The 25,294-nt window shown below is 41.8% G+C and overlaps 1 protein-coding gene across 3 annotated transcripts in view; it reads left to right on the forward strand.

Annotated features, from left to right (window-relative positions):
* The window catches only part of Dnaaf9 (dynein axonemal assembly factor 9), a 134,988-nt gene that overhangs the window by 51,414 nt on the left and 58,280 nt on the right, over nucleotides 1-25,294 (forward strand). For 2 of the 3 annotated variants that reach the window (XM_087188716.1, XM_004840711.4), the window contains exons 10-20: nucleotides 1-136; nucleotides 5,860-5,941; nucleotides 6,993-7,047; nucleotides 10,437-10,524; nucleotides 11,848-11,924; nucleotides 14,473-14,517; nucleotides 14,902-14,947; nucleotides 19,147-19,258; nucleotides 20,245-20,315; nucleotides 22,065-22,115; nucleotides 23,736-23,823. In XM_087188716.1, the coding sequence (XP_087044842.1) occupies nucleotides 1-136; nucleotides 5,860-5,941; nucleotides 6,993-7,047; nucleotides 10,437-10,524; nucleotides 11,848-11,924; nucleotides 14,473-14,517; nucleotides 14,902-14,947; nucleotides 19,147-19,258; nucleotides 20,245-20,315; nucleotides 22,065-22,115; nucleotides 23,736-23,823 (851 nt within the window). The remainder of the gene's footprint in view (nucleotides 137-5,859; nucleotides 5,942-6,992; nucleotides 7,048-10,436; nucleotides 10,525-11,847; nucleotides 11,925-14,472; nucleotides 14,518-14,901; nucleotides 14,948-19,146; nucleotides 19,259-20,244; nucleotides 20,316-22,064; nucleotides 22,116-23,735; nucleotides 23,824-25,294) is intronic. The other variant, XM_013070696.3, reaches the window with a different exon arrangement.

Raw genomic sequence — 25,294 nt, forward strand, 5'->3', positions numbered from 1 at the left:
CCCTAATAGGCAGCCATTTGTTCTCTTTGGTAATCACTCCACGCGAGAAAACCTGAATGCTGGCAACTTTAACTTCCCTTCTGAAGGTCATCTGGTACGCAGCACTGGTCCTGGTGGGAGCTTTGCCAAACACATGGTGAGTGGCTTGACTGCCTGTTGTTTAATTAGCTTTATTACCAAACTGGGGGAAAGGGCTTCTAGGCAAAAGGAACCTTTTCCACTTAGTATTTTGATTTAACCCTGAATGTGAAGTTGTATTGGAGTAAAAAGAAATTATTAGAAACTGACTATATTTTTTAAAAGTACTGGGTATGATTTGAAAACATTTAATTTAGAAATAAAAAAGGTTTAAAGCATACTTTTACATAGTAATTTTAAGCCTAATTTTATTGTGTCCTGTTACATTTAAGGATGTAAACCTTGATGATCATTATTCTTTTATTGAGTGTGCCAGCAGGAAGATCTTTGCTTTGATTATATTGTCTTTTACATTTCCTTTCTTTTCTTTTTCTTTTTTCTTTTCTTTTCTTTCCTTTTCATTTCTTTTCTTTTTTTTTTTCTGAGACAGAGTCTCACTGTGTAGTTCAGGCTGGCCTTTCGCTATGTAGCTTAGGCTGGCCCAGAGATTCTTTTACCTCAGCCTCTGGAGTTCTGGGTTATAGGTATGCACCACTCACCACACCCAGCTGTCTTTCACATTCTTTAAAGGAAACCTTAAACCTGCATATAGGATTCTAATGATTATAAAAGTTTATGTTATCTTTAATTTAATGTGTTTTCAAAATGTTCCTGACAATAAGGAAAGCTGGGGTGGTAGGTACTATTATCTCTCATTTGGTTTTGGAGAACATAAGTAAGACCTAAGCAGGTGTAGTTTAGTCTTTCTGGGCTGTTAACCCAGATCTACCTTCAAGGCAGCCCAGGATATAGGGCTCCCAGAATGTATGTGCTGTCAGGATCTTGCTGTTCTGCAAATGGAGGGCTCAAACCCCATTTTAGTCACCCAAACACTCTTAGAATACATAGAAAATGCTAGATGGAGCAGGATTCTCTCTATAATTTTACAAGTTGACTGCACATGTTTAAGAAAACTGCACATTTCATATAAAACAAATACAAACAGACTCTGAAAGGTGGAGAGTAGGAAGCAGACTGGTCAGGACCAAAGAAAGAAGATGTAGATGATTTCTCTGGGGTTTCTTTTTCCCTTATATCCAAACTGGATACTGGAGAATATTGAAATATTCAGAGTCCCAGGAAAGGTGCAGCCTTGAAAGACAGAAAGCTTTGCCAGGTGTGGTGGCGCACACCTATAATCCCAGCACTCAGGAGGCTGAGGCAGGAGGATTGCTGTGAGTTCAAGGACACCCTGGGCTACATAGCAAGACCCTGTCTCCAGAACAAAAAAAAAAGGACAGAAAGCTTTTAGACAACTGCTATATGCAAACCCCACAGAAAAACTGCCTCCTGCTCTTGCCCTACCCATGGGGTGAGTGAAGAGTCTAGACATCCACCCCAGGCCGGGGGTTTAGCTCAGTGGTTCTGGCACCTCCCTCACAAGTGCAAGGTCCCAAGTTCAATCCCTGGTACCAAAAAAATAAAAAACAGAAAAGACATCCACCCTTGCCAGACTGGAATTGAGGTATACCCTCCCTCATTCTCCTCAGGATGGTATCAAAGGAGGCTCAGTGGGGAGCCTGGCTGTTGTCCTACCCACAGTAACAAGGGGCCTGTCCTTGGGTTCAATGTCACAGGAGGCCCACACCACCACTGAGCAGTAACATGCCACCTCCAACCTAGTGAGACCCTGTCTCAAAATAAAAAGAGGTTGGAACTTAGCTCAGCATGAAAGCCCTGTTTTCAATTCCTAGGACTGTAAAAGGTGAAAACAAAACAAGGCCTTCTCCTTACTCACAGTGATTATCATCCTCCCAAGCCAGTGGGGTATCAGCTAAGGCATCTGGGGAATCTGAACTCCCACTGCCCCCACCCACACATACATGCAATAGCAGCTCAGTGAGAACCTGGACTTCACTCCTGCCTGGCGGTGATGAAGTGGTAAGTTCTCCTGCTCACCCACTGAAGTGGTGTCAGAGGAAACCTTCATAGGAGACTTCTCTTGTCAGTTCTGACATATAAAAGACTTGGGAAATTGTCCCTGTACTTAAAAGAAAAAGGGGTAAATAAACTGAAAATCAGTGCCCTTTCACTTGGGAAGATCGTAGACCAGAAACACAGACCCACTAATAGACTAACTCCCCAAGTACCTCAGCACCACCCCAACAGTTCTGCAGTATAGTGACAGGTAATTGCTACTGAAAGAGCTGCAAGGCATGGACTGTATGAGGGTGGGAAGTATTGCATAAGAATACGACAGGAGGGTTGGGGATTTAGCTCAGTGGTTCTGGGGCCTGCCCTCACAACCGAAAGGTCCGAGTTCGATCCCTGGTACCAAAAAACAAACAAAAAGAATACTACAGGAAGCCAGGCCTGGTGGCTTAGGCCTATTACCCCAGCATTTGGAAAGCTGAGGCAGGAGGATCTTGAGTTCAAGACCAACATAGGCTACCAAACAATTTCAAGGCCAGTCTTAAACCCAGGATCCTGTATCAAAAACAAACAGACATTAGTATGTACTACAAGAATGTAAAGCCACTGGCACTTTTAGCTACAGCTATAGAGAACATTAAACAGAACCCAACTCCCATCCAGATTAACATCAAATCTAACATGCAAGTCCTATTTACCTCAGTTCATATTACCTGATACATTTATATCTGGCTTCCAAAAAAAATTACAAGGCATGCTAAAAGGCAAGAAAAAGCATGTGTGAAAAGAGAACACAGCGGACTGTGATCCCAGCACTTGGGAGGCTGAGTCAGGAGAATCGCCCCAAGTTCAAGGCCAGTCTGAACTACATAGCAAGACCCTGTCTGAAAAACAAGACAGCAAAAGAGAATACAACCATCAGAACCAGACTCAAATAGGATTCATTTTTAGAATTTTCAGGCAGATTATTTATTTATTTATATTCTTCTTTGGGGGTACTGGGGCTCAAACCCAGGGCTTTTTTTTTTTTTTTGGTACCGGGGATCAGACTCAGGTCCTTGCACTTGCAGGGCAGGCGGTGGAACCACTGAGCTAAATCCCCGGCCTTCCAGGGCTTTATTAAGCAGGCTAGGTCAGTGCTCTACCATTGAGCATAGTCTTAGCCCTATGGAGTATTTAAAATAACTATGTATAGCCAGGCATGGTGGTGCATGTCTATAATCTCAGCACTTGGGAGACTGAGGTAGGAGGATTGCCATGAGTTCAAGGCTACCCTGAACTACGTAGAGAGACCCTGACTCAAAAAAAACCCCACCTAAATAAGTAAATAAGATAAATAGGTAAAATAAGTGATAGGGGAGTCTCTGAGTGAGGGGCTGGGAGTCCCACATAATGACCTTTCATCTTTCTTTGGGTCCTTGCCCTCCAGCAAAGAATGAAGAAGTGGGACTCTTAGCAGAAAATGGGAGTGTCAAGACTGATATAGTACAAAGCAAAAGTTTATTTAAAGTGTGGCAAATGCAGAGAAAACAGAACAGCCATCTTAGCAGCAGAGTAGTGCTACAAGATGGAGGCATCCCACTTGGATGCCAGGCAAGAGATGTGTCCATACTTACAGGGGCAAACTGTTTTATTGATTGGTATGGGCTAGACCAATCAGCGTCTTAGCCTTTATTTCTGGAAAGGAGACAAGGTCATTTTGACATTTCTTAAGCATGAGTAACAGTTTCATAAGGCTACAGTAGGCTACATTGTTTTCAAGCACATGATACAAGACAAACATGTGATGATGTTACAATCATCGGCCACAGATAAGCATTTGCCCTGGGTTTTTTATGTCCCTGTAATCTACCCCTATGTTTAATATGTTAAGGGATCTAATGAAAAAAAAGTAGGCAACATGGAAGTAGGTGAATAATATAAGAAGCCTTTTTAAAATGCCTTTTTTTTGTGTGTTTGTTTGTTTGTTTGTTTGGTACAGGATCGAACTCAGGCAGTGGCACCACTGAGCTAAATCGCCCTCCCTGTTTGTTTTTTGAGACAGGGTCTCAAGTTCAGGCTGACTTTGAACTTACTGTGGAGCTCAGGCTGGCCTTGAACTAGCAGCAGTCTTCCTGCCTCAGCTTCCAGAATTCTGGTATTCCAGGCATGCACCACCACACTTGTCTCTAAAAAAAGCTTTTAGTAAGGGAAAATTTGAAAATTCAAGGAACATGTTTTAATTGAGGAAATATCCCAAAATAATAAAATGTATTAACCAACAATTAAGAATATATACCTGAGTTATCATTCCGTATTATAGCACTATTGATCATGCTTACTACAGTGGATTATAGTTAGAATAAGTGTTCATTTCATATCTGTAACTTGGATTCACAGTATTACAGAAAATGCTCTGTATTCTGGTGTGGCTTCCTTAAATTGAGTGAAATAGAAGGAATGAATATTTGTGAACATTTAGCTATTGTTTATATATTGTACTATTTTCTATTCCTTTAGTTGTCACATTAGCATTTTTGCATTTTGTAACTGCTGTACTAGAACCCTTATGAGATAATGTACATCCATTTCCATCTCTGTATAAATGAAAAACGTAACAAGGAAGACAAAAATTTTAAAACCTAGAGGAACCTGTTTTCTCAAGGGCTATGTACAGCCAGGCATGGTGGCACTCGGGAGTCTGAGGTTGGAGGATCACTGTGAATTCCAGGCCAGCCAGGGCTACATAATGAATTCAAGGTCAGCCTGAATTATTTTTTGAGGGAGGGTGGTACTGGGGATCGAACTCGGGTCCTTGCGCAGCAGGCAGCGAAACCACTGAGCTAAATCCCCGGCCCATCACCCTGAATTATAAAACAAAACCTTGTCTTAACAAGTGGGTGTGGGGCTAGATAGATGAAATCCAAATGAAGGTAGAGACCCAAGTTTCCTGAATTTGTTGCTGCTCTACAATTCTTCCTGTCATGTGGGCCAAGGTCTTTACTGTGAAATCTCTGGGCTGAATATTTTTTTATAGCAAAACATTTATTGGTACATTTTAGGTATACATAATGATAACATTTATCATAGGGAATTTGCACTTGTACACGGTACATCTTGCCTCTTTTTTTCCCATTCCCTCCTCCCTACAAGCCTCCTCCCCTCCCTGTATACAAAAGCTTTGCTTCCATTTTTTCCGTCTATTTTCACTTTTTTTTCTTGTCCCTTTCTTCCTTTCTCCCTCCCTCCTCCCTTGTTCCCATTCCCATTTGAATATTTTCTTCCCATTTCCCAATATCTAATATACATTTTAGTCCTTATTTTCTGGGCCAAATATTAAGGAGTGTCAAAACTTAAACACATTGTCTCTTTTTTTTCTTCTGAGTTGTGAATTCATTAGCATCCTGGTTTGACTAAATACCCTACAGCAACCTTACAATATAGCCAATGTTTGCAAACAAAACCAAATACACATACAAAGGATACCTTTGGAAATATGTACATTTAGAAAAAAAAAATAGGTAAGTGTGGTGCACATCTATAATCCCAGCACTTGGGAGACTGAATCAGGAGGATTGCTATAAGTTTGAGGCCAGCCTGGGCTACATGAGAGTTCAAGGTCAACCTGGACTACATAGTGAGACTCTGTCTCAAAAAAAGAAAGAACAAAGCAAAATTAAGGGTGGTCTTTTATGTCTTTAAAAAATAAATCAGTTTTAGTAAAATAAAATATTTCCTTTAACTGTGTGCTTTTTGTTTCTCTAATAGTATAGTATACTTTGTGTCTAAGTCCCTATTCTTTTTCTATTTTTATTTTTTTCTGACATCAAGGTAGCACAGTGTATCTCACCAAAGGGACCTCTTGCATGTTCAAGAACATACTTTTTTGGAGCTACTCATGTTCCTTACTTAGGTAAGTCCCTATAAATTCTCATCTCATTAATTAACATGTCATCTTAATGAATGGCTTCTCCCATGAAATTTTATTAACATAAAATTTACTACTTTGTTCAGACGCTCATAACAATTTGAAGGCTTCCAACTCTTGCATCAAGAGTTGATGTGTCCAGGGCCGAGGATTTAGCTCAGTGGTGCCACCGCCTGTCTTGCAAGTGCAAGGTCCTGAGTTCAATCCCCAGTACCAGGAAAAAAAAAAAAAAACATTTGAAGAGTTGATGTATCTAATACATTACTTACAGAATGTATTTCTGGAGAAAACCTATTAGTTCAGCCTGTGGCTTAGAGGTCTGTCCAAGTGTAAGGTCCTGTGCTCATTGTCACAAGAAAGGCTGAGATAAATAAGACTTTGTTTGAGATACCAGGAGGTGTTGACTACAGTGGAAGTTTGGATGACTTGGCCTGGGGCCTACCTGACAGTTTTCTTGTGAAGAAAGTGAGAAAAGCTATGATAGGCTACCTAGGAGTTAGGAATTTGCTGTGGCACTATCCAAAAAGGTAAGACTAACAGGTCTTTCCTGCTTGCAGGTATACAGCTGCAGGCATCCCAAGAGATATGGGAGAAACTTCTAGAATGAATGTGGATCTCAGTATTGGCAGAATGGGGTACCCCAGAAGCAGGGTTTTCTCCTTGGTGTTGTTAAATAAGCCAGGTAACTCAGGAAAGAGCATGACTTGGATCAGATAATTAAGGAAATAAAGAGGCAGAACTGAGCCTGTTTTCTGATACCTCAAAGTTTAGAAAATTTTGAATCCAGAGGCTGATTCTGCCCATCTTCTTTGTTGCTTAGTGGTGATGCTGAGTGGAAAATGTCAGAGGTGGAGGTCCAGGAGGTTACTAGAAGGAATCAGGTTCCACTGTTATTTGTGCTGTACTGTATTTAACTTTTTTAAAATGGTATTCTTGACAGTGTCTTTGAATTAAATTAAGCCCTTCTAGCCATTTTATGAACTGTTTGCATATCCTGTGCCCTTATCACATTCTTAATACATGTTCTCTTTCATAGGTGATGATGACAGACTGTCCAAGAATAACAAGCTGCCCAAGAAAACTGAACAAATGTAAGTCTTTGTATTTAATTTTTCTGTCTCTGAGTTGAGCCTCTCAGTTGTGGCTGTCCTATTTCCTGTTGAGATCAGCAGTAATTAGGACTTCTGATTATGAGGCAAACCACTCTGTAGTTACCCAGCAGGTCCCCAGCACCTGTCTTTTGGTTTCAAATCTAGGCCAGAGGACCCTGCCAGCTTGCTATCTGCTCCTCTCTCCAGAACTCAAGAAACTTCTATCTGTCCACCCCTGATTTATATGACAAAGCTCCCCTTCATGTTTTCTACATAGCACTTTTTTGGGGGTTGGGGGGGAACTAGGGATTCAACTCTGGTCCTTGTGCTTGCAAGGCAGGCGGTGGAACCACTGAGCTAAATCCCCACCCCAATAGCACATTTTTTATTGAGGATTTTTCTTAAAACATTCTGAAATCTGCTGGGAAAATCTATGAAACCCCATGTGGTCTCAGGAGTGTTTTCTCTGGACTTGACACTCAAGCTTATGGAACAGAGCTGCAGTCTGAATCAGCTGTGCAACCTTACAAAGGTCCTACCTTAAGTGGATTTTTCCCTTTACCTACAGCAGGAAACCAAAGACAGGAAATAAATTCATTAATGCTGAAAAAACTGAATTCCAAAAAGCATCCTCCTCTAGAAATATAGACATAATAGAGTTCTGTTATCTAATTAGACACCCCAGCATAAACTGGTGAGATCCAGACTAGTGCTCCCGAAAGGCCAGCAGCGACAGGCTACAAAGAATTATCTAAGGATCTTTTCAAAATATAGATTCCCCTGGGCCGGGGATTTAGCTCAGTGGTTCCACCGCCTGCCTCACAAGCTCAAGGACCCGAGTTCGATCCCCAATACCAATATATATATATATATATATATATATATATATATATATTCCCCTGACCCAATCCCAGAACTACTGAAACAGGATTTCTAAGGTAGGGGCCACAAAGTTGTACTGGAGAAAATGTAATGCAAGTAATACTATAGTCATAGTACTATAGAAAGTATGGAGGTAGAGAAAAGAAAATAATACTTCTTCCTCTCTGGCATTATCCATTTGTATCTTGTACACAGTGTATCTTTCTGGGCTTTAAAAAATTATGCTGAAGGGCAGGGGATTTAGCTCAGTGGTTTTGTCACTTCCCTCACAAGGACCCGAGTTTGATCCCTAGTACCAAAAAAAAAAAAATTTTGCTGAAAGTTTTATTTTTTAAAGTTTTATGTAACTGTAATCTAATGTATATATAGTTTTGTTTTTTGTTTTTTGCAGGTTTCCTTCACTTTAGCAGCAACTCAACCATTTTCTCATATGTTGGTGCGTGTAGTCTTGCTTTGTGCCTGCTTGCGCTTCCATGCCAGCTGAGCTTAACCACTGCCCAAGGTCCTGTTTCTGGATCTTTAGAAATCTTACCTAAACCAAATCCATTGGTGCCCTGCACCAGGAACTGATATTAAGTGCTACTTGGGCCCATGTCAGGAGATTTACCAAATAACAGAGTCAGTGGAACTTGTGCTTTGTGGAGTCCTAATGACAGAAGCACCATCAAGGCCACTTTATGGATCAGTAGCCAAGTATTGGCTGTGTATTGACTCTAATCTGAGGTTCTAAATAGAAGTCAGGGAGGGGTGATGCTGAACAGTGTTGAACTGAGTGATGTTTGAATCAAGCCAGGTAGGGGATATCTTTATATGCTGTTATAAAACTTCACTCTGGTGTTATAATGTGAAAGAATGATTATTATGGTTCACCCAAAGTGGTGAAGCTTATTATCAATGTCCTGCTCTGGTCTGGCCAACAATCTTTAGGATGTGTTGATCCATGGAGCTCTCATTTTGTTATGTGAACTCTGTTCCCTTTTCTTATTCAACCCAATTCATATCTCTCATGTACAAAGTGAATGTGTGGTACAGGAACCTACAAAGAATTGAAGTTGCTGACAGTGTGATGTGGCACAGCAGAAGGGTACCAGGCTGACAGTGTACCTGAGTTTAGGTCTTCCAGGAATTTCTGTGGTTCTCAACAACTTATTCCATCCCCAGAGGCCCTGCTGCTTCTTCTGTAAGATGAGAGGATTAGACCAGATCATTTTTGTGTTTCTGCCCACTTTCAAACTCCTATCACCTTCTTCTAGAGTCTCACAGGCTTAAAATAAACATATTCTTTATGAGGCTATGTCATTTCCTTGCTGGGCATCCCTTACCCTTCAGGGCCTCGTAGATGAGCCTTTTCTCTCCCTAAGTTTCTTGACTGAGAAGAGTCTGGGTCTCCTTTTGTTAAAGCAATGGTTCTCAACCAAGGACAAATCTGCCACCTTGTCCTTACCTTCCCCAGCCCTGAGCATAACTGACAAGAAACAGTGACATTTCAGGTTGTCACAAGTGGAGGGTTGCTCCTGATGTCTAGTCTAGAGTAGAGAGAGGTAAGGGATGCTGCTAAAGGAGTATGCTAAATGCACAAGGAAGACACAGACCCCATAGTGAAGAATGATCCAGCCCCAGATACCAGGGTTGGGGAAACCTTCCCAAAGGAGACCAGACTTGGATTTTCTAGAGACCTTCTTGGCAGTTGTAGTCCAGCAAACAAGAACCTTTTTTAAGTGACTTTGGGAGGTGAATCGTCAAAGAGAAAGAGCAATATTTTTGGGGAAGGTGAGAGATCCCTCAGAAGCATTCTCTGCTCTCTAGATGAGGCAGGCTGCATGAAGAGAAGCCTGAAGCTGTTTAATCTGATTTTTAGTGAACCCAGCCCCTCCTCAGTCAGGTGATCTCTCTTGCCCTCTGAGGTTCCAGTAACAGCCATCCTTCAGCAGGTCTGGTGAGATGCTGTGAAGGTGTGGTATTGTTGGTTAGGCCTTGGAAAAACTGCAAATCCCTTATCAATACACTAAAGGGAGTCTTGGTCCATGGGTAGCTGCTCCTGCGTGTAGAAGGATCAGGAAGCCTGCTAGTTATTTTCTGTTGGTCACAAATAGAGAGGATTGGTCTTTTGAACAGAATTCAGAGGAGCTGACTTTTTAAAAGATGATTTAACAGAGCAAAGTATAAATCAAACAACCATGTCACTTTTAAAAGGTTTAGAGTTCTTTTTGCAATGCTTTTCTTTTTGCACTTTTCTCATTCTGTTAAAAAATCAGCCAGGCGTGATGGTACATTCCTATAATCCTAGCACTCAGGAGGATGAGGTAGGAGGATTGCTGTGAGTTGGAGGCCAGCTTGGGCTACAGAGTGAGTTCAAGACCAGCCTGAACTACACAGCAAGACCCTACCTCAAAAAAAAATTTTTTTGAAACAACCAAAAAATCAGTTCCTTGAGGACTGTATATGCTTACAGCTTTTGACAAAACCTCATAATACAGTAGTTAACCCATTATTTTTTGTTTTTAAAGTAGGCTCTTGTCCCAGATATATGCTGCTGTTATTGAGGCTGTTTTGGCTGGCATTGCATGTTATGCTAAAACTTCCAGTCTAACAAAGGTAATTTAAATACCATGTTTCTTTCTTTCTTTCTCTCATTATTTTAATGTAAAGCATCCTATCCATTAGTTTATTCTTTGGACCCTTGCAATACTCATTTTTGTGTATGCTCAGGCTGTCTGTGACCATACTGCTGATGTTTTGAGAGGGACAGCTAATCAATATTTCCTTGTAGACATCAGTTTTGTTTTTTTTAAAAAGTTATTCTTGTACTACATTGTTTTGTTAATAGTTTTTTAAAAAATGCTTTTAGAAGTTAAAGAAGAAGGGCCAGGAATTTAGCTCAGCAATGCTGTGCAAGTGCAGGGTCCTAAGTTTGATCCCCTGGTACCAGGGGGGGAAAAAAGTGAAAGGGCTGGGGATTTAGCTCAGTGGCACTTCACCTGCCTCGAAAGTGCAAGGTCCTGAGTTTGATCCCTGGTACTGGGGCGGAGTGTGTGGGGGGAGTTAAAGAATATAGATCATTCCACTGTGAATTTTAGTGAAGTTAGGCAAGTTTGTTTTGAGTTACATAGTTTGGTTTCCTATAATTTAGTATTTTAAAAATCAGCTGTGGACTAGAAAGTCTGACTTGCCTTTCTTAGACAAGGAGTGTGTTCTTGCTCTCTGACCGTTTTCTTCCTTGCTGTTTTGCTGTTAACCTGCCCTGCTGAGTTGGATTCCTAAATCTGACCCAGTAAGGAGAGGAGAAGAGTCAGCTTGATGCCTCCCAATGCCAATAGGATCTTTCCTGAAGGAAGCCAGTTGACATTGGAAAGCTTGTGTATGATGTAGACAGCTGAGAGACTGTAACCTTAATCACCAGCTCCTAGCCATTTCCCCTCCTCACTGAACTCAAATCTTGGCACTGACGGGGTACTTCTCAGCCCTTTAGCTGCTACCATAGTAGGCCTGTGCACAGCCACAGGTCCTCCTTCAATATCAGTTCTCAACGCCTTTGATTTCTAACTGATCTTCTGTAACTCTAGCTACTTATATTCTTAGCATCTGGAAGAAATTGAGGGCAGAGCCACCTCTGGAGCCAGGAGAGAGGGGAGGAGAAAGCACTTTTCTAGACATTACATGCCATTGGCATTGCCCCAGCTGCTTACATCCCTGGGCAGTTCAGGTGCAAGTGCCCACCTGCCTTAGTGCAGGTTTTTCCTGTGAACTCAGCCTGAAGAAAGCAGCACCTGTTTCCCTTAACATGATGCTTCCACTTTAATCTCTTGATGTATGCAAAATAGTCACATGGGGGAAGGCATTATTAGCCGGGCCATTCCTATCAATGATATGGGTACTTTTTGCTGCCTACAAGCTAATTGTCTCTTTTTTGTTTTAAAGGCAAAGGAATTAGCAGAGCAGTCCCTGGGATCTGGATTAGAATCCTTTGAGTTGGTTCAGTTTAAGGCAGCACTACGGTAAGCAATGGCTGTTCTTTTTATGAGGAATTTTTTTTATGTTTGTTGTTTTAAAAAACTCTTTTGTCGGGCTGGGGATTTAGCTCAGTGGTTCCACCGCCTGCCTCGCAAGCACAAGGTCCTGAGTTCGATCCCCAGTACCAAAAAAAAATCTCTTTTGTCCCTTATAGTTTATGTTCTGTCTGCTCTTTGAAATGTTCTGGTAAAATAATGGGATGTATGAAGGAGAATTATTCATAATTAGGCCTTTGTTTGAGAAGCCGAGGAGTCCAAGAGAGGAACTTCAAGACCGAGAGTCACACACATGTTCTGAGGCTAGAATATGAGGCAGACTGATACCAGAATGATGAGAAACCTGACAGGCCTGGTTCCAAAGTTAGAAGGGTGATGCAAGAACCCTAAGAGGTAGGTTTCTTAGGGAAAGGGAACCTGGACACAAGAAGATAATCACTGCTTACAAGAGATTGTACTCACTTGCCCTGGGCCTCATCCACCTGTCAGGTGACAGACTCCCTGCACCCCTGGGCCTCAGGGTCTAGATGTCTGGGAGTCTGGCTTGCAGTCTTTTGTCATGTCTCCCAGCATGTCCCAGTGGATCTCTATGTGGTCTTTGTCTGTAGCTCCATTTTCATGACCCCAGCCCACTTAGATCTCCCATCCTACAGGACCATTTTTGTGCACTTTTGTGCAAAAGATACAAAAGACATCAGTACTGGGGAGTTTACTTAAGACTATTTCTGGACTGTGTTCTGTGGTGCCTCCGGTCCACACCTCACATTTTCTTGTATCTACCCCCTGCGTAATGAGAAAAGGAGCATTTGATAATAAGTCAGTCAGTTGATCTAACAGGAAGAATTGTGTGCTATTTCTGAGCTCCAGGAGTGCAGGAAAGAGCCAGAACTCTGTGGTATAGGGCTCTCTTGTTTTGGGTCTCCTTTCTCCTGAGTCTTCTGGATTTTATTGTTCTGACCATCAAAGGGAATAGATAGAGGAAGCCTGATGTTGTAGGCCTTGTACTGCCTTTCACATATATTTTGAAGTACTTTGGATCAAACCCAGGGGCATTCTACCATGGAGCCTTTTTTATTTTTTATTTTCAGACAGGGTTTTGCTAACTTGCCCAGGCAGGACTTGTACTTGCGATCCTCCCTTAGTGCCGGGATTATAGGCATGTGCCATCATGCCTGGCCTTTTACTGTCTTTCCTTGGCAGAATTTATCTGAGAAAGATCCTTCACTTTCCAGCTGTGTCACTTTAAGCAAAATAGGTAACTCTGTATTTATCTGGATCTGCTTATTTGCTTGCTTGCTTGTTTTTTGTTTTCCCCAATACTGGAAATTGAGCCCAAGGCCTTGTACTTACTAGGCAGGTGCTCTACCACGTAGGTGCTCTACCACGTACCACGACCAAGCTACATCCCCAGCCCTTATTTATTTATTTATTTATTTATTTATTTTTGAAACAGTCTTGCTATTTTTAAAACATTTCCCCAGATGGATCCTTTTTCCTCAGGTGTGGCTAGGATCATAGGTGTGTACCACCATGCCTGGCTTACATCTATCTTCTGAACTCCTCACCTTGCAAAGTCATTGGGCATGTGGACCCTAGCTGCTATTGTATAGTGGGGTCTTCTGATACAATCATTCTTCTCCTCTTCCTCAGGCTCTTGGCCAGGCCATTTCTCAATCTCAGAGTTTCTAGGCCTGAGCCTGGGTCCTAGGCCCTAACTGGAGGAAGACACAAGGGAAAAATAACAAGCAATGGGAGGAGAGTCTCCCAGGACCAGTCTTCCAACAGAGCCCCATCCCCTCCACAAGAGTTATTTCACTGAGGATTCAAACTGCGTCACATTAGCAGACCTGCTCCTGAAAGAGAAAGGAGCCATGAATGCACACAGGAAGTTACTGTTAATATAATTTCTTAAGCCATGAAATTAAGCTTATACAATTTTAAAACTTTCTTTTACTAAAAGAGGAAGAAGGGTTTTTGGTTATTTCTCAGCTCTGAGGTCCTGACTCTGTCTGCAGCTCTGCAGAAATTAACTGTGAGTAGCAGAGACATGGCCTCTGCTTGGACACAGAGCAGTCCTGGCTGCTTGTCACAAAAGCAGTGAAGAGGAGGACGGTCAAGGCAGTATGTAGATGTTGTGGGTCAGGAGGCCCTGGGCAATAGAAGGCCGCTCCCAGTTTGCAGTAGGCATTCTTTCTGCTCTGGGCAGTCCTAGGAACTGACACAGACGCCCCAGTATGCCACACCTGCTTCCAACATGGGACCCTAGGACAGTTATCTAAATTATCAAAGGTAGGGCCAGGGATTTAGCTCAGTGGTACCGTTCCTGCCTTGTAAGTACAAGGTCCTAAATTCGATCACTGGTACCAAACAAATAAATAATCAAAGTTAGATCTGTAAAGCAAGGATGATACACACCTCAATGGGTGGCTTTGAGAACCCAGGGCAAGCAGATTACAGAAGCAAGTGTCTGGGGAGGATTCCAACCAATAAGCAAAAACAGACTTGACTTCTGTTTTGTTTTGTTTTGGGTCTGTAGCTCCAAGACGGCTTTTCACATACATGCTGTGAATAATCAGGGAAGGTAAGTATGTGGCTGTAGGGCCTCCTTGCATGGGGCAAGGTTGGGAGGGTAAAGAGAAGAGAGCAGCTTGGTAGCTACTGCTGCTGTTGATCTCACAGTTCCACCTCTGGCCACAGCACCATCCTGGACTTGAGTTTGGGCTGGCAGTGTTCAACTGAACCTTTGTACCCTGAGTACCTCCTGCCCAAGGCTGAGGGCAGGGACAGGGGTGGATGTAATTCACTCCAGGGACCTATGTGCTGTTTCTACATGCAGCCAACCTAGTGTTTTTTAAATCCCTGAGAGAAATTCAAGTTGTGAGTTGTCATTACCAGTTTTAAAAAGAGAACATTGCAAATTTCAGTACAGTTAAAAATTCTTTAATGTATGTCTTTCTTCTTCTAGAATTGTGCCTCTGGATAATGAAGATAATTTATCCTTTGTGAAAACGGTAAGCATAGCTGTTATGAGCCAGCTGGCTGGGAATGTGCTGTATTGGGACATCTGGAAGGGTTGAAGTAGTAACTAAGATTGCACTGACCTAGTGTGGAAATGTGAGCTGAGGATAAGCTTGACTTCCCCAATAGACCAACAAGTTTTCAGTTTCTTTGCATTCAAAGACATGTGTGAGCTGGGTGTGGTGGCACACATCTGTAATTCCAGCACTCAGGAGGTTGAGGCAGGAGGATTGCTGGGAGTTCAAAGCCAGCCTAGGCTACATAGTGAGTTAAAGGCCAGCCTGAACTACATAGCAAGACCCTATCTTTAAAAAGGGGTGGGGCGGGGGGCACGGATGTAGCTCAGTAGTGCCACGCCTGCCTGGCAAGCACAGGGTCCTGAGTGTGATCCCCAGTACCAAAAAAAAAAGAGAGAGAGAAAGACCTGTGTTGATGCCCTTACAGGGACCTGGGAAGATTGATTAAGTAACAGTCAACAGAGACCTGGGTTCCAGTGAAGTGGAGTAGTCAGAGCAGAGCTTTCAGACCCATGTGCTAAAGCCACACTGTTGGGCCAGTGGAATGGTTTAGGAACATGCTCTGATATTGGTCCCTGGTGTAGGATGGCATGGCCTAGGTGAACCAGAGTTTCTAGGCCAGATGCAGCCATGAGCCAAGTGCTCTATTTACTGCTGCATATGTGAAGAGAGGTGGCAAGCAGTACATGAGAGGATGGTGCATATCTAGTCACATTCTGGTTGTGGTATGTGTGTGCACAAGTTTATCTTCAGTCTCTTCTGTGACCACTGCCTGAGCCTCAATTTCAGCAGACTTTGGTGCTCGCTTCAGCAGCACATATACTAAAATTTCAGCAGACTTTGGTAATGGGGAACTGAGTGGGGAGCTATGGATGAGTCTACACAAATGCATCACCATCACCAGTGGAAAAGCAAAGTTTCTGTCAATGGTATCTCATCTACAAAGGAAAGTACAAGAATAGTTTTTTTGTTTTTTGTGTGTTGTTTTTTTTTGTACTAGGGATCAAATTGAGGACCTTGCGCTTGTGAGGCAGGCATGGTGCCACTGAGCTAAAGCCCCAGCCCCAGTACAAGAATAGTTTTTAAAAGTTATGTATTAGTCAGCTTTCTTGTTGCTGGGACAAATACCTAACATCCACAACTTATAGGAGGAGAGGTTTATTTTTGCTCATGGTTTCACAAGAATCAGTTCATGATCAGCTGGCCTCAAGGCAAAAACGTCATAGCAGAAGGGCATGGCAGAGCAAAGCTGCTTAGTTCATGACAGTGGGAAAGCAAAGGAGAATAGGTCAAGAGAGAAAGAACCAAGGGACCAGAAAGCATAGGCAGAAAGTTAATGCTTTCTGACCAAATCCTACCCTCCTATCCAGGCAGAGATGAAGTTCTATCTCTTCCATGGGGCCTTCCCTATTGATTTCTTCCTATAAGTACTGTATTTTTATATCCCTTGCAATGTGTGCTACACAAATTAGGGAGTAATTCTATCCTAACAAGTTATATGATGACTTTCTATAAGCTCTTGTCTCCTAGGCTACATATTACAGATTTCCTGAAGATAGGCGTCATTTAATTTTTTGATGGGAATCATTTAATTTAATGATGGGAAATACAAATATTCAACAAAGGCTTCGTATTTTATTGTTTTTGTTTTTGTTTTGTTTTGTTTTTCCCTTTTTCTTTTTTTTTTTTTTTGGTACCGGAGATCGAACTCGGGACCTTGCGCTTTCGAGGAAGGTGCTGGAACCACAGAGCTAAATCCCCAGCCTATTGTTTTTGTTTTTGAGACAGAGTCTCACTAAGTTGTTTATTGCCCAGGCTGGGATTAAACTTGTGATCCTCCTACCTCAACCTCATAAAATGCTGGGAATATATTCTTTTCAGTATCCTCTCTCCCCTTCCTCAATACTGGTGGCCAGATATGAAAGTGAAAGGTCAGGAACCCATAGAATCTACTTGATTAATCTGAGAACTAAAGAAGTATGATTCTCGTGTCATTTAAGAGGAGCCATGTAGCCCCAGGAAGATTTGTGACTTCAGATGCTCCAAATCTATTGAGACAGATTTAGATAAACTTTGCACTTGTCAAGCCTAATTGGAAAATTGATTGAAGCATAAAAGCCTACTTTTGACTTCTTTGTACATTCTATTATCATGACACCTTGAAAAATCAAGGACTTAACCTTTAGCTATATTTTTTCCTTTTTAATCTGCCTTATTTATTTTTTAATTTGAGAATCCAGCATTATCTTCAAGCACACCACGTTTTTCATCTCTATCCTGGGGGCGCGGGGTGGGGGGGACAAGGATCCCATGCTAGAACAATAAAAAGAGAAAATAGACTTAGCTTGAGGAACTCTGCATCCCACTATTCAGCAGTGCTCAGGCTAGAAGAGAACAGGCCTGAACTTGCAATAATTGGGATCTTGATGATTTCTGAGATATCTTCAAAGCATATTTCTTCCTATACCTGTACTCAATTTCTTTTTTGTTTTGTTTTGTTTTGTTTTTGTTTTGTTTGGTACCAGAATCACTGAGCTAAATCCCTGGCCCCCTCAATTTCTTTTTAATGGCACTAATCTCTTAGCAGCTACAACTCTTTGGTTCCAATTTTACACATGATTCCTTCTGGGCCAAAATTTAAGTTTTTCTCATTTTTCTGCTCTGTCTTTTGCCCCCAGTTCTCACTTTTAAGTCTGACTAAAAGCAGCCAGTAGTACTCATACCACAGCTTAAAGGTTGGGCTGTCTTGAAATTTTCACCACCAGATAAATTAGTTCACCACCTTTAATCTGTCTCCTGCAGGGTCTCAGGACATGGATAAAATGTAAACAAATTTTCTGCCAAGGTGTAACACACACAGCCTCTAGTCCAAAAGCTAGTGGAGTCCTTGTTCCAACCTGAAACCTTCTGAGCCTCACTTTCACTGTCTGCATTCCATTTGGCTTTCTGGTCTTTTGAACTCAGACCAGAATCATCCATTAGACTCTGCTAACTGCATTCTGAGTCTTCCCTAGCTCACATCTCCAAACCTTTCCAAACTCCTCCAGCAAACCAGCTCCTAAAGCTTCTAAACCACAAGGTTAAGTACCTCCACTCTATATATCAAGTTACTTTTTGGGTTTTTTGTTGTTGTTTGTCTGTTTCAGACAGTCTCATTATGTAGTTTGGGCTAGCTTTGAACTCACTACATAGCCCAGACTGGCCCTGAACTTATGGTGAGCCTCTTGCCTTGGCCTTATGAGTGCTGGGATTTTTTACTATGTCCAGCTACTACATACTAATTTTCTATAGTAGTCAGCTTTCCTGTTGCTGGACACACAAAATGCCCAACACCCACAATTTAAAAGTGGAAAGGTTTAATTTACCTCACAGTTTCAAGAGATACAGTATATGATCGGCAGGCTCCAAGACAGAAACATCATGGTGGAAGGGTTTGGTGGAGCAAAGCTAGTTAGTTCATGGCAGTTGGGAAGCAGAGCAGGGAAACAGTGCCAGAGAAAAATGTTCAAGGGACCATATATAGAACCCACGCCCACACCTCATGACCTACCCAGATCACAGCCAGCAGTGTGCTTTACTAATCTGCTAGGTGTTTCTTGATCCAATGAAGTTGCCATATCAGTATTACCAGTCACAGAGGGACTACTATATATAAAGGAGCATGTGCAAGTATCGACATGTACTGAAAATATCCATGAAAACTTGCATACTAAATGAATGACCAAGTTTCCAAGGTTGTTTAGAACTCAGAACTAAACCAAAGGAGCTGGTGAGAGTATGATAATATGAGTGGAATGTGAGGTGTATATGTATATAGAAACCTAGAGGAAACACCTCAACTCTAATAGGCTGGAAGCCAGTCATAGTTAAGAATGAAGGCTGAGTTGCCTCTTAGGATAATAATTTGAGAGAGAATTTATGGAAATATAAAGATACTTTTCTTCCATCCTGTTGTGTCTCTGATCAAGAAGCAATTACAGGGATGCCTGGCTGTTCCTGAGGCCATCTCCCACTTTAGGAGTATATTTCAAAGTATCTCCAGTTTTCCTTAGAAACTCTCCAGTATTCTCTTGCCATTTGCTTTAAAGCAGCATTTTGTGGTCTGCTTCCACTGGATCTGTCACTGAAGGTTTGGAGCTGGCAACTGGTCTTACTCTCTTTCTCACTTGATACAGGCTTGTATGACTGTCTATGACATTCCTGACTTGCTGGGAGAAAGAGGATGCTTAGGATCTGTGGTCTTCTCAGAATCATTTTTGACATCTCGGATCTTGGTTAAAGAAAAGGGTAAGTGTATGTCTTTGGGAAACTTTTGCAAATTAATTTGTTTGTTAATTTTGGTAAAATTAACAACAAATTAAAGCCAAATACTTATAATGAGCAAATAGTAGATATTGTAATTTATGAGGAGCTTTTGCAGATCAATCAGACAAAGATATACAAGGCTAAGGATATAGCTCAAAGGTACAGCTTGCTTAGCATGTGCAAGGCCCTAGGTTTAATCCCCAGTACTGAGGAGATAAAAAGAAAAGAGAAATAGGCCATCCAGTGGTAAAATGGACAAAAAAAGTGAACAGCCTGTTCATAGAAGCAGAAAACAAAAAATAAGAGATTCATGTAGGAGTGAAGATGTACAGCATCATAGTCATCAGTTTGGAAGCAATTTGGAAAAATAATTTGGTACCTTTTTTTTTTAACCTGTTATGTTAGCAAAAAAATGCTGTAGATGTCTCTCAATAAAGTTTCCTGTTCTTAAAAAAAAAACATTATAGAGCCTAGCGTGGTGGTGCACACCTGTAATCCTAGCACTTGGAAGGCTAAATTAAGAGGATCACTGAAAGTTCAAGGCCACCCTAGGCTACATACTGAGTTTAAGGTCAGCCCAAACTATATAGCGAGACCCTGTCTCAAAAAAAAAATTACACAATGAAAATATTCAGTGCTGGTAGGATGATCCTGATAATAGTCTGTTTGGTTTTAATATGTGTACCTCTAGTACCTATACTACCTTGATAAAAATTAAAAGATAAAAGGACTGATCCATAGGACTTTTCATTTAAATGTGTGTTTCACTCATTCTGAAAAATACTCAAGTTAATGAGGAAACATTTCTCCATCCACTCATTAGTATCTCTGTCCTGAGATGAGTAAGTTCTCATCTTCTCAGGACATCAGACTCTTTATACTAATAAGAGCTCACTTTTGGTCTGGGTAGCCTGCAAGGCAGGTTGAGGTGGTAGGGAGTAACTAGCATGTCTTTGGTCTTCCTACAGATGGCACTGTTACCACAGAGACCAGCTGCATAGTCCTGACGGCCACCATTCCCAGATTCTGCTTCTGGCTGGTCAGTATCATTTACATGGGAAGGGGGACACAGACTCGGAGAACATGGGGAGGACATTTGAGGAAGAGCCTGTTCATTGGGTTTCATGGGGGGGATGTAGATCTTGAGTTAGGTGTTAATTCAGGAATGGAAATTTTATCTTGGCCTTTTTTTCTTCATATGAATGAATCTTGCTTCTTTAATTCTCTCATAGACTTAGAAAAGTTTCAAAAGAAAGGAGCTCAATTACCTGAGTACCTGTTGAATTGTTCGAGTAAGAAATTAACACCAAAACAAAACAAACAAACAAAAAATTTAAAAGAAAAAAGAAATTAACACCATAATGCTGGGGATTTAGTTCAGTGGTTCCTCTCCCTGCCTCACAAGAGAAAGGTCCTGAGTTCGATCCCCGCTACCCCCCCAAAAAAAAAATTAACACCCTCCTATTACAGATGAGGAGACTGAGGCTTAGAAGTTGATAATAGAAGAAGTTGATAATAGGGGAGGGCCAGGGATTTAGCTCAGTGGTTTCACCGAGGGCTGCACAAGCACAAGGACCCCAGTTTGATCCCCAGTACCAAAAAAAAAAAAAAAAAAAGAAGTTGATAATAGGAGAAAGGGGAAGAGGAAGAGGAAGTAAAAGGAATTAAGAGGTGTTAGGGACATGTACCAACTCTCCACAATGATTTCTTTCTTTTTTTTGGAGGGGGGGGTCGGAGAAACAAGTCTCACTATGCAGTTCAGGCTGGCCTTGAACTCACTATGTAACCTAGGCTGGCCTCAAACTCATGGCGATCCTCCTGTGTCAGCCTCCTAAGTGCTGGGATTGCAGGTGTGTACCTCCACATCTGGCCCAACTTACCACAATGAGTGTAATCATTATGTACTGCACACATGTATAATAAAAATAAATTAATTTTTTTAAAGCTGAGAATAAGCTGTGTGCATATTGTAGCAGTTAAGTCTGGTAATGGTCTAAGTACCTATTTTAGAATCTGTTTATATTCTGTTTCTACAGTTTGGATGTGGGTAGGGAAGAACAAAGAGTCATCCTTTCACATGAGCATGTTTAAATGAGAACACACTGAAAAAACATTTTATTTTTTTATTTTTGGAGACAGGGTCTCACTATATAGTTCAGGCGGGCCTTGAACTCACAGCAGTTCTACCTCAGGCTCCCGAGCGGCTGAGATTGCATGCATGTACCATCATACTTTGCTGAAAAGTTTTTCTTTTTTGGTACTGGGAATCAAACTCAGGACCTTACACTTGCCAGGCTGGTCTGGTGCAACTGAGCTACATCCCCTGCTAAAAGATATTTTAGTATATTCTCATACCTTCATCCCTAAAAAATAACTTTTCGGGCCAGGGATTTAGCTCAGTGGTTCCACCACCTGCCTCACAAGTGCAAGGTCCCAAGTTTGATCCCCAGTACCAAAAAAAAATAACTTTTCCTCTGGAGTGATGTGTAAGTGGAGATTACCACACCCTCTCCACCTGCCACAAGCTCATTGACAGGACCATAGATCCCAGCAAGAGAACCTGCTATGGCCTAGGGCTCTGAGCCTGTGACCAAGAGCTGCCTCTGCCAGCTTGTAGGGACCTGACCACACTGGGCAGATGGGGCTGCTGCTCAGTCTCCTGACAGTGTTTGAAAATAGTGGTGAGACCCAGTTGGATTTTGTCCTTGAAGTGGTAAACTGAAAATCTAAATTTTAGTATATGTGCTGCCGAAGTAAGCACTGAAGATCTGAATTTTATTGGACACAGGTAGAAGATGATGAAGTAAAATTGTCTGAGAAAACCCAGCAAGCAGTGAGGGTGAGTAGCCTTCTTGTTCTCGGTGTTGCTATCATGTTAGAATAAAATGTAAACAATTCATAAACATAATTTAAGAGATTGCATCTTACTATAAGGGATCTGCATTTCTTTGTCTTCAATTCTTCCTGTTTGCATTCTCCTTTTATAAAGACCTCTGGAATAACTATTTATGAGGGAGAAAATTAGAGGGATGCTCTCTGCCATTCAGATGTTTTGGTGTTGGGTATTCATTTATTTATTTATTTTGTTGTGTTTTTTTTGTTTTGTTTTGTTTTTTTGGTACCAGGGGTTTTTTGGGTTTTTTGGGTTTTTTTGATACCAGGGATCGAATTCGGGTCCTTGCACTTGCACAGCAGGTGGCAAAACCACTGAGCTAAATGCCTGGCCCCTTTTTTCAGTACTGGGGATCAAACTCAGGACCTTGCACTTGCAAGGCAGGCACACCGCCACTGAGCTGAATCCCCAGCTCCTATGTATTTATTTTTGTGGAACTGGGGACTGTACCTCACACTGAGGTACACCCTGGCCCTTTTTTTTTATTGTTTTTTGAGACAGTTTCACTAATTTTCCCAGACTGAGCTAGAATTGTGATCCTCCTGCCTTGGCCTCCCAGAGTGCTGATTATAGATGTGTGCTACCATGTCTAGCTCCTTTTGCTGTTTTCAAAACCTCCAAGAAGTTTTTTCTTGTTGTTTGTTTGTTTGTTTTGTTTTTTTGAGACAGGGTCTCACAATATAGTTCAGGCTACCCTTTAACACACTGTGTAGCTCATGCTGGCCTCGAACTCACAGCAATCTTTCTGCCTCAGCCTCCTAAGGGCTGGCATTACAGGAATGCAACAGCCACACCCAGCTCCAAGTGCTATTAAAAGCAGATCCCAGATTGGCCTACTTTTGTCAAACGGAGACATTGAGTTTAGGACAGTGATGATGAGCCCTTAGAGACAAGGCCCCAAACTGCAACCCAAAACCCACTTATTTATGGCAAAGTTCCAATGCTGTAATTAAACCTGAATACTAAAGTTTTATTTTAGTAAAAACAACTCTTATCTGATGCTCAGCTGCTGGGGCAACGTGGTTCATGTGCCAACAGAGAGAACTCTGCATGCTCACTGTGGCACACGTGCCATAGGTTCGCCACCTCTGGTTTAAGCTGAGGAGAAGCTGACTCCATTTCACATAAGAAATAAATCCACAGGGACACAAACAGATATTCATAGGCTTTGATGTGTGGACTCAGAGAGGACCTTAACATTTCTTTTCTCAGCACAAATCAGGTGCCAGTAACATGCTGAAGAACCATATAATACTCAGACTATAAGCTAGCTGTATCTGAGTCTGACTCAGCTTTTTATTTTAATTTTTTTGTTTGTTTATATTTATTTATTAATTTTTGAGTACTGGATTGAACCCAGGGCCCCACTAAGTCACTAAATTGCCCAGGCTGGGCTTGAACTTGCTATCCTCCTGCCTCAACCTCCAAGGGTGCTGCAATTACAGGCATGCCCCACCATGCCTAGCTGACTCAGCTTTTTAGACAAACAAAATTGGACAGGATTTTCAACTCTGTGAGTATTTATGCTGTGAATCACTTGCTTTTTGCTTTGGTGTTGTTTTTAAGGAGGATGAGTGTTTCCTGGGCACTTTCCTAGCAGGAGGAGAAGGAGCATATCTTTATCCCAGCAATCTACAGCCCTGGCCTGAGGAAGGTAAACAGCTATGACTTTTCTGGTTCCTGGGTGCATCTGGGCCCCTCATTTATTTATGTTAGCATGGGTTTTAAGATTTCTTTCTTTTTTTTTTTCTTTTTTTTTTTTTATTGGTACCGGGGATTGAACTCAGGACCTTGCACTTGCAAGGCAGGCGGCAAAACCACTGAGCTACATCCCCAGCCCATAATTTATGTGTTTGTTTTGTTGGTACCAGGGATCAAACTCCCGAAAGGCAGGCGCTGGAACCACTGAGCTAAATCCCCAGCCCTATAGCATGGGTTTTGTGATTAATAATACATCTGTTATTTGAAAAGATTTGTTGGTATAGAAATGTTTTCTTACAGCTGTTTCCCTTTGATCCACCCACTTTTTAGATGAGGGAATTTGTGCTAGTTTCACAAGCACAAGGCCAGTCCCAAAATTGTACCTGGTCCTCTTGTCTCTGCCTGACTTTCAGATTGGGATAGAGCAGCATTTTCAGAAATAGAATCTGTAGGCCTAAACAAAATTTGGATTAGTTTTCTACTACTGTATAACAAATTACTACTAATTTAGTAGTTTAAAAAATACCTCTTTATTATTTCATGTTCTGTAAGTTGAAGTCCAAGGGGGCGTGGTTGGATCTAGGTCTCATGAGGTCAAAGTCAAGGAGCAGCTAGGCTAGGATCTTATCTGGAATCTCTGGAGAAGAATCTGCTCCCTGGCTTATCCAGGTTGTTTGTTCACCAGATCCCTCTGTTTTGTCCTCAGGTCCTCCCAGAGTTCCTTCCCCTGGGACCCTCTCCATTTCAGCAACCTTGTTTGAAATTGCTTTCATACCAATCTGTCCGCTAGCTCCCATGATTCACACCTCTCCCTTATGCAAAATACAATCTAAAAGGTCTCATCCCATATAATAACAGTTCAAAATCCTAAATCTGGGGCTGGGGATTTAGCTCAGTGGTCCCACCGCCTGCCTCCCAAGCAGAAGGTCCTGAGTTCGATCCCTGGTACAAAAAAAAAAATCCTAAATCTGTTGGACTCAAATTTTCCAAATCTCATCATTGAGATTATCTAAAGCCCATATAGACAAGGCTCAGCAGTGTAATCTTTTTTTTTTTTTTTTTTTGATACCGGGGATCAAACTTGGGACCTTGCGCTTATGAGGTGGGCACCGGAACCACTGAGCTAAATCCCTGGCCCCCTAAGCAGTGTAATCTTATCAAGGACAGCTCCTAAACTCAAACCTTTTCCTTATTTTTGGATCTGTGAAACTAAAAAGACAAGTTGCCTGCCCGCAGCTCTCACATACAAGGTGGGACTGGCATAAGATAACAGTTACAGACTTCAGGTTCAGAAAGAGGAGAAAATAGGTGAAAAGGAATCAGCAGCCTAAGGCAGCTTTGAAATCTAGCTGGTGAATGGAGGGAGGGGAGAAGGTGAAGAAGTAAAAAGGATCCAGATGCATTATATATATGTACCAGTTCCC

The sequence above is a fragment of the Heterocephalus glaber genome, unplaced genomic scaffold, assembly GCF_053883595.1.
Source record: "Heterocephalus glaber isolate CG9 unplaced genomic scaffold, H.glaber_assembly_v1.0 deba00001532, whole genome shotgun sequence".
NCBI classification, from domain to species: domain Eukaryota; kingdom Metazoa; phylum Chordata; class Mammalia; order Rodentia; family Bathyergidae; genus Heterocephalus; species Heterocephalus glaber.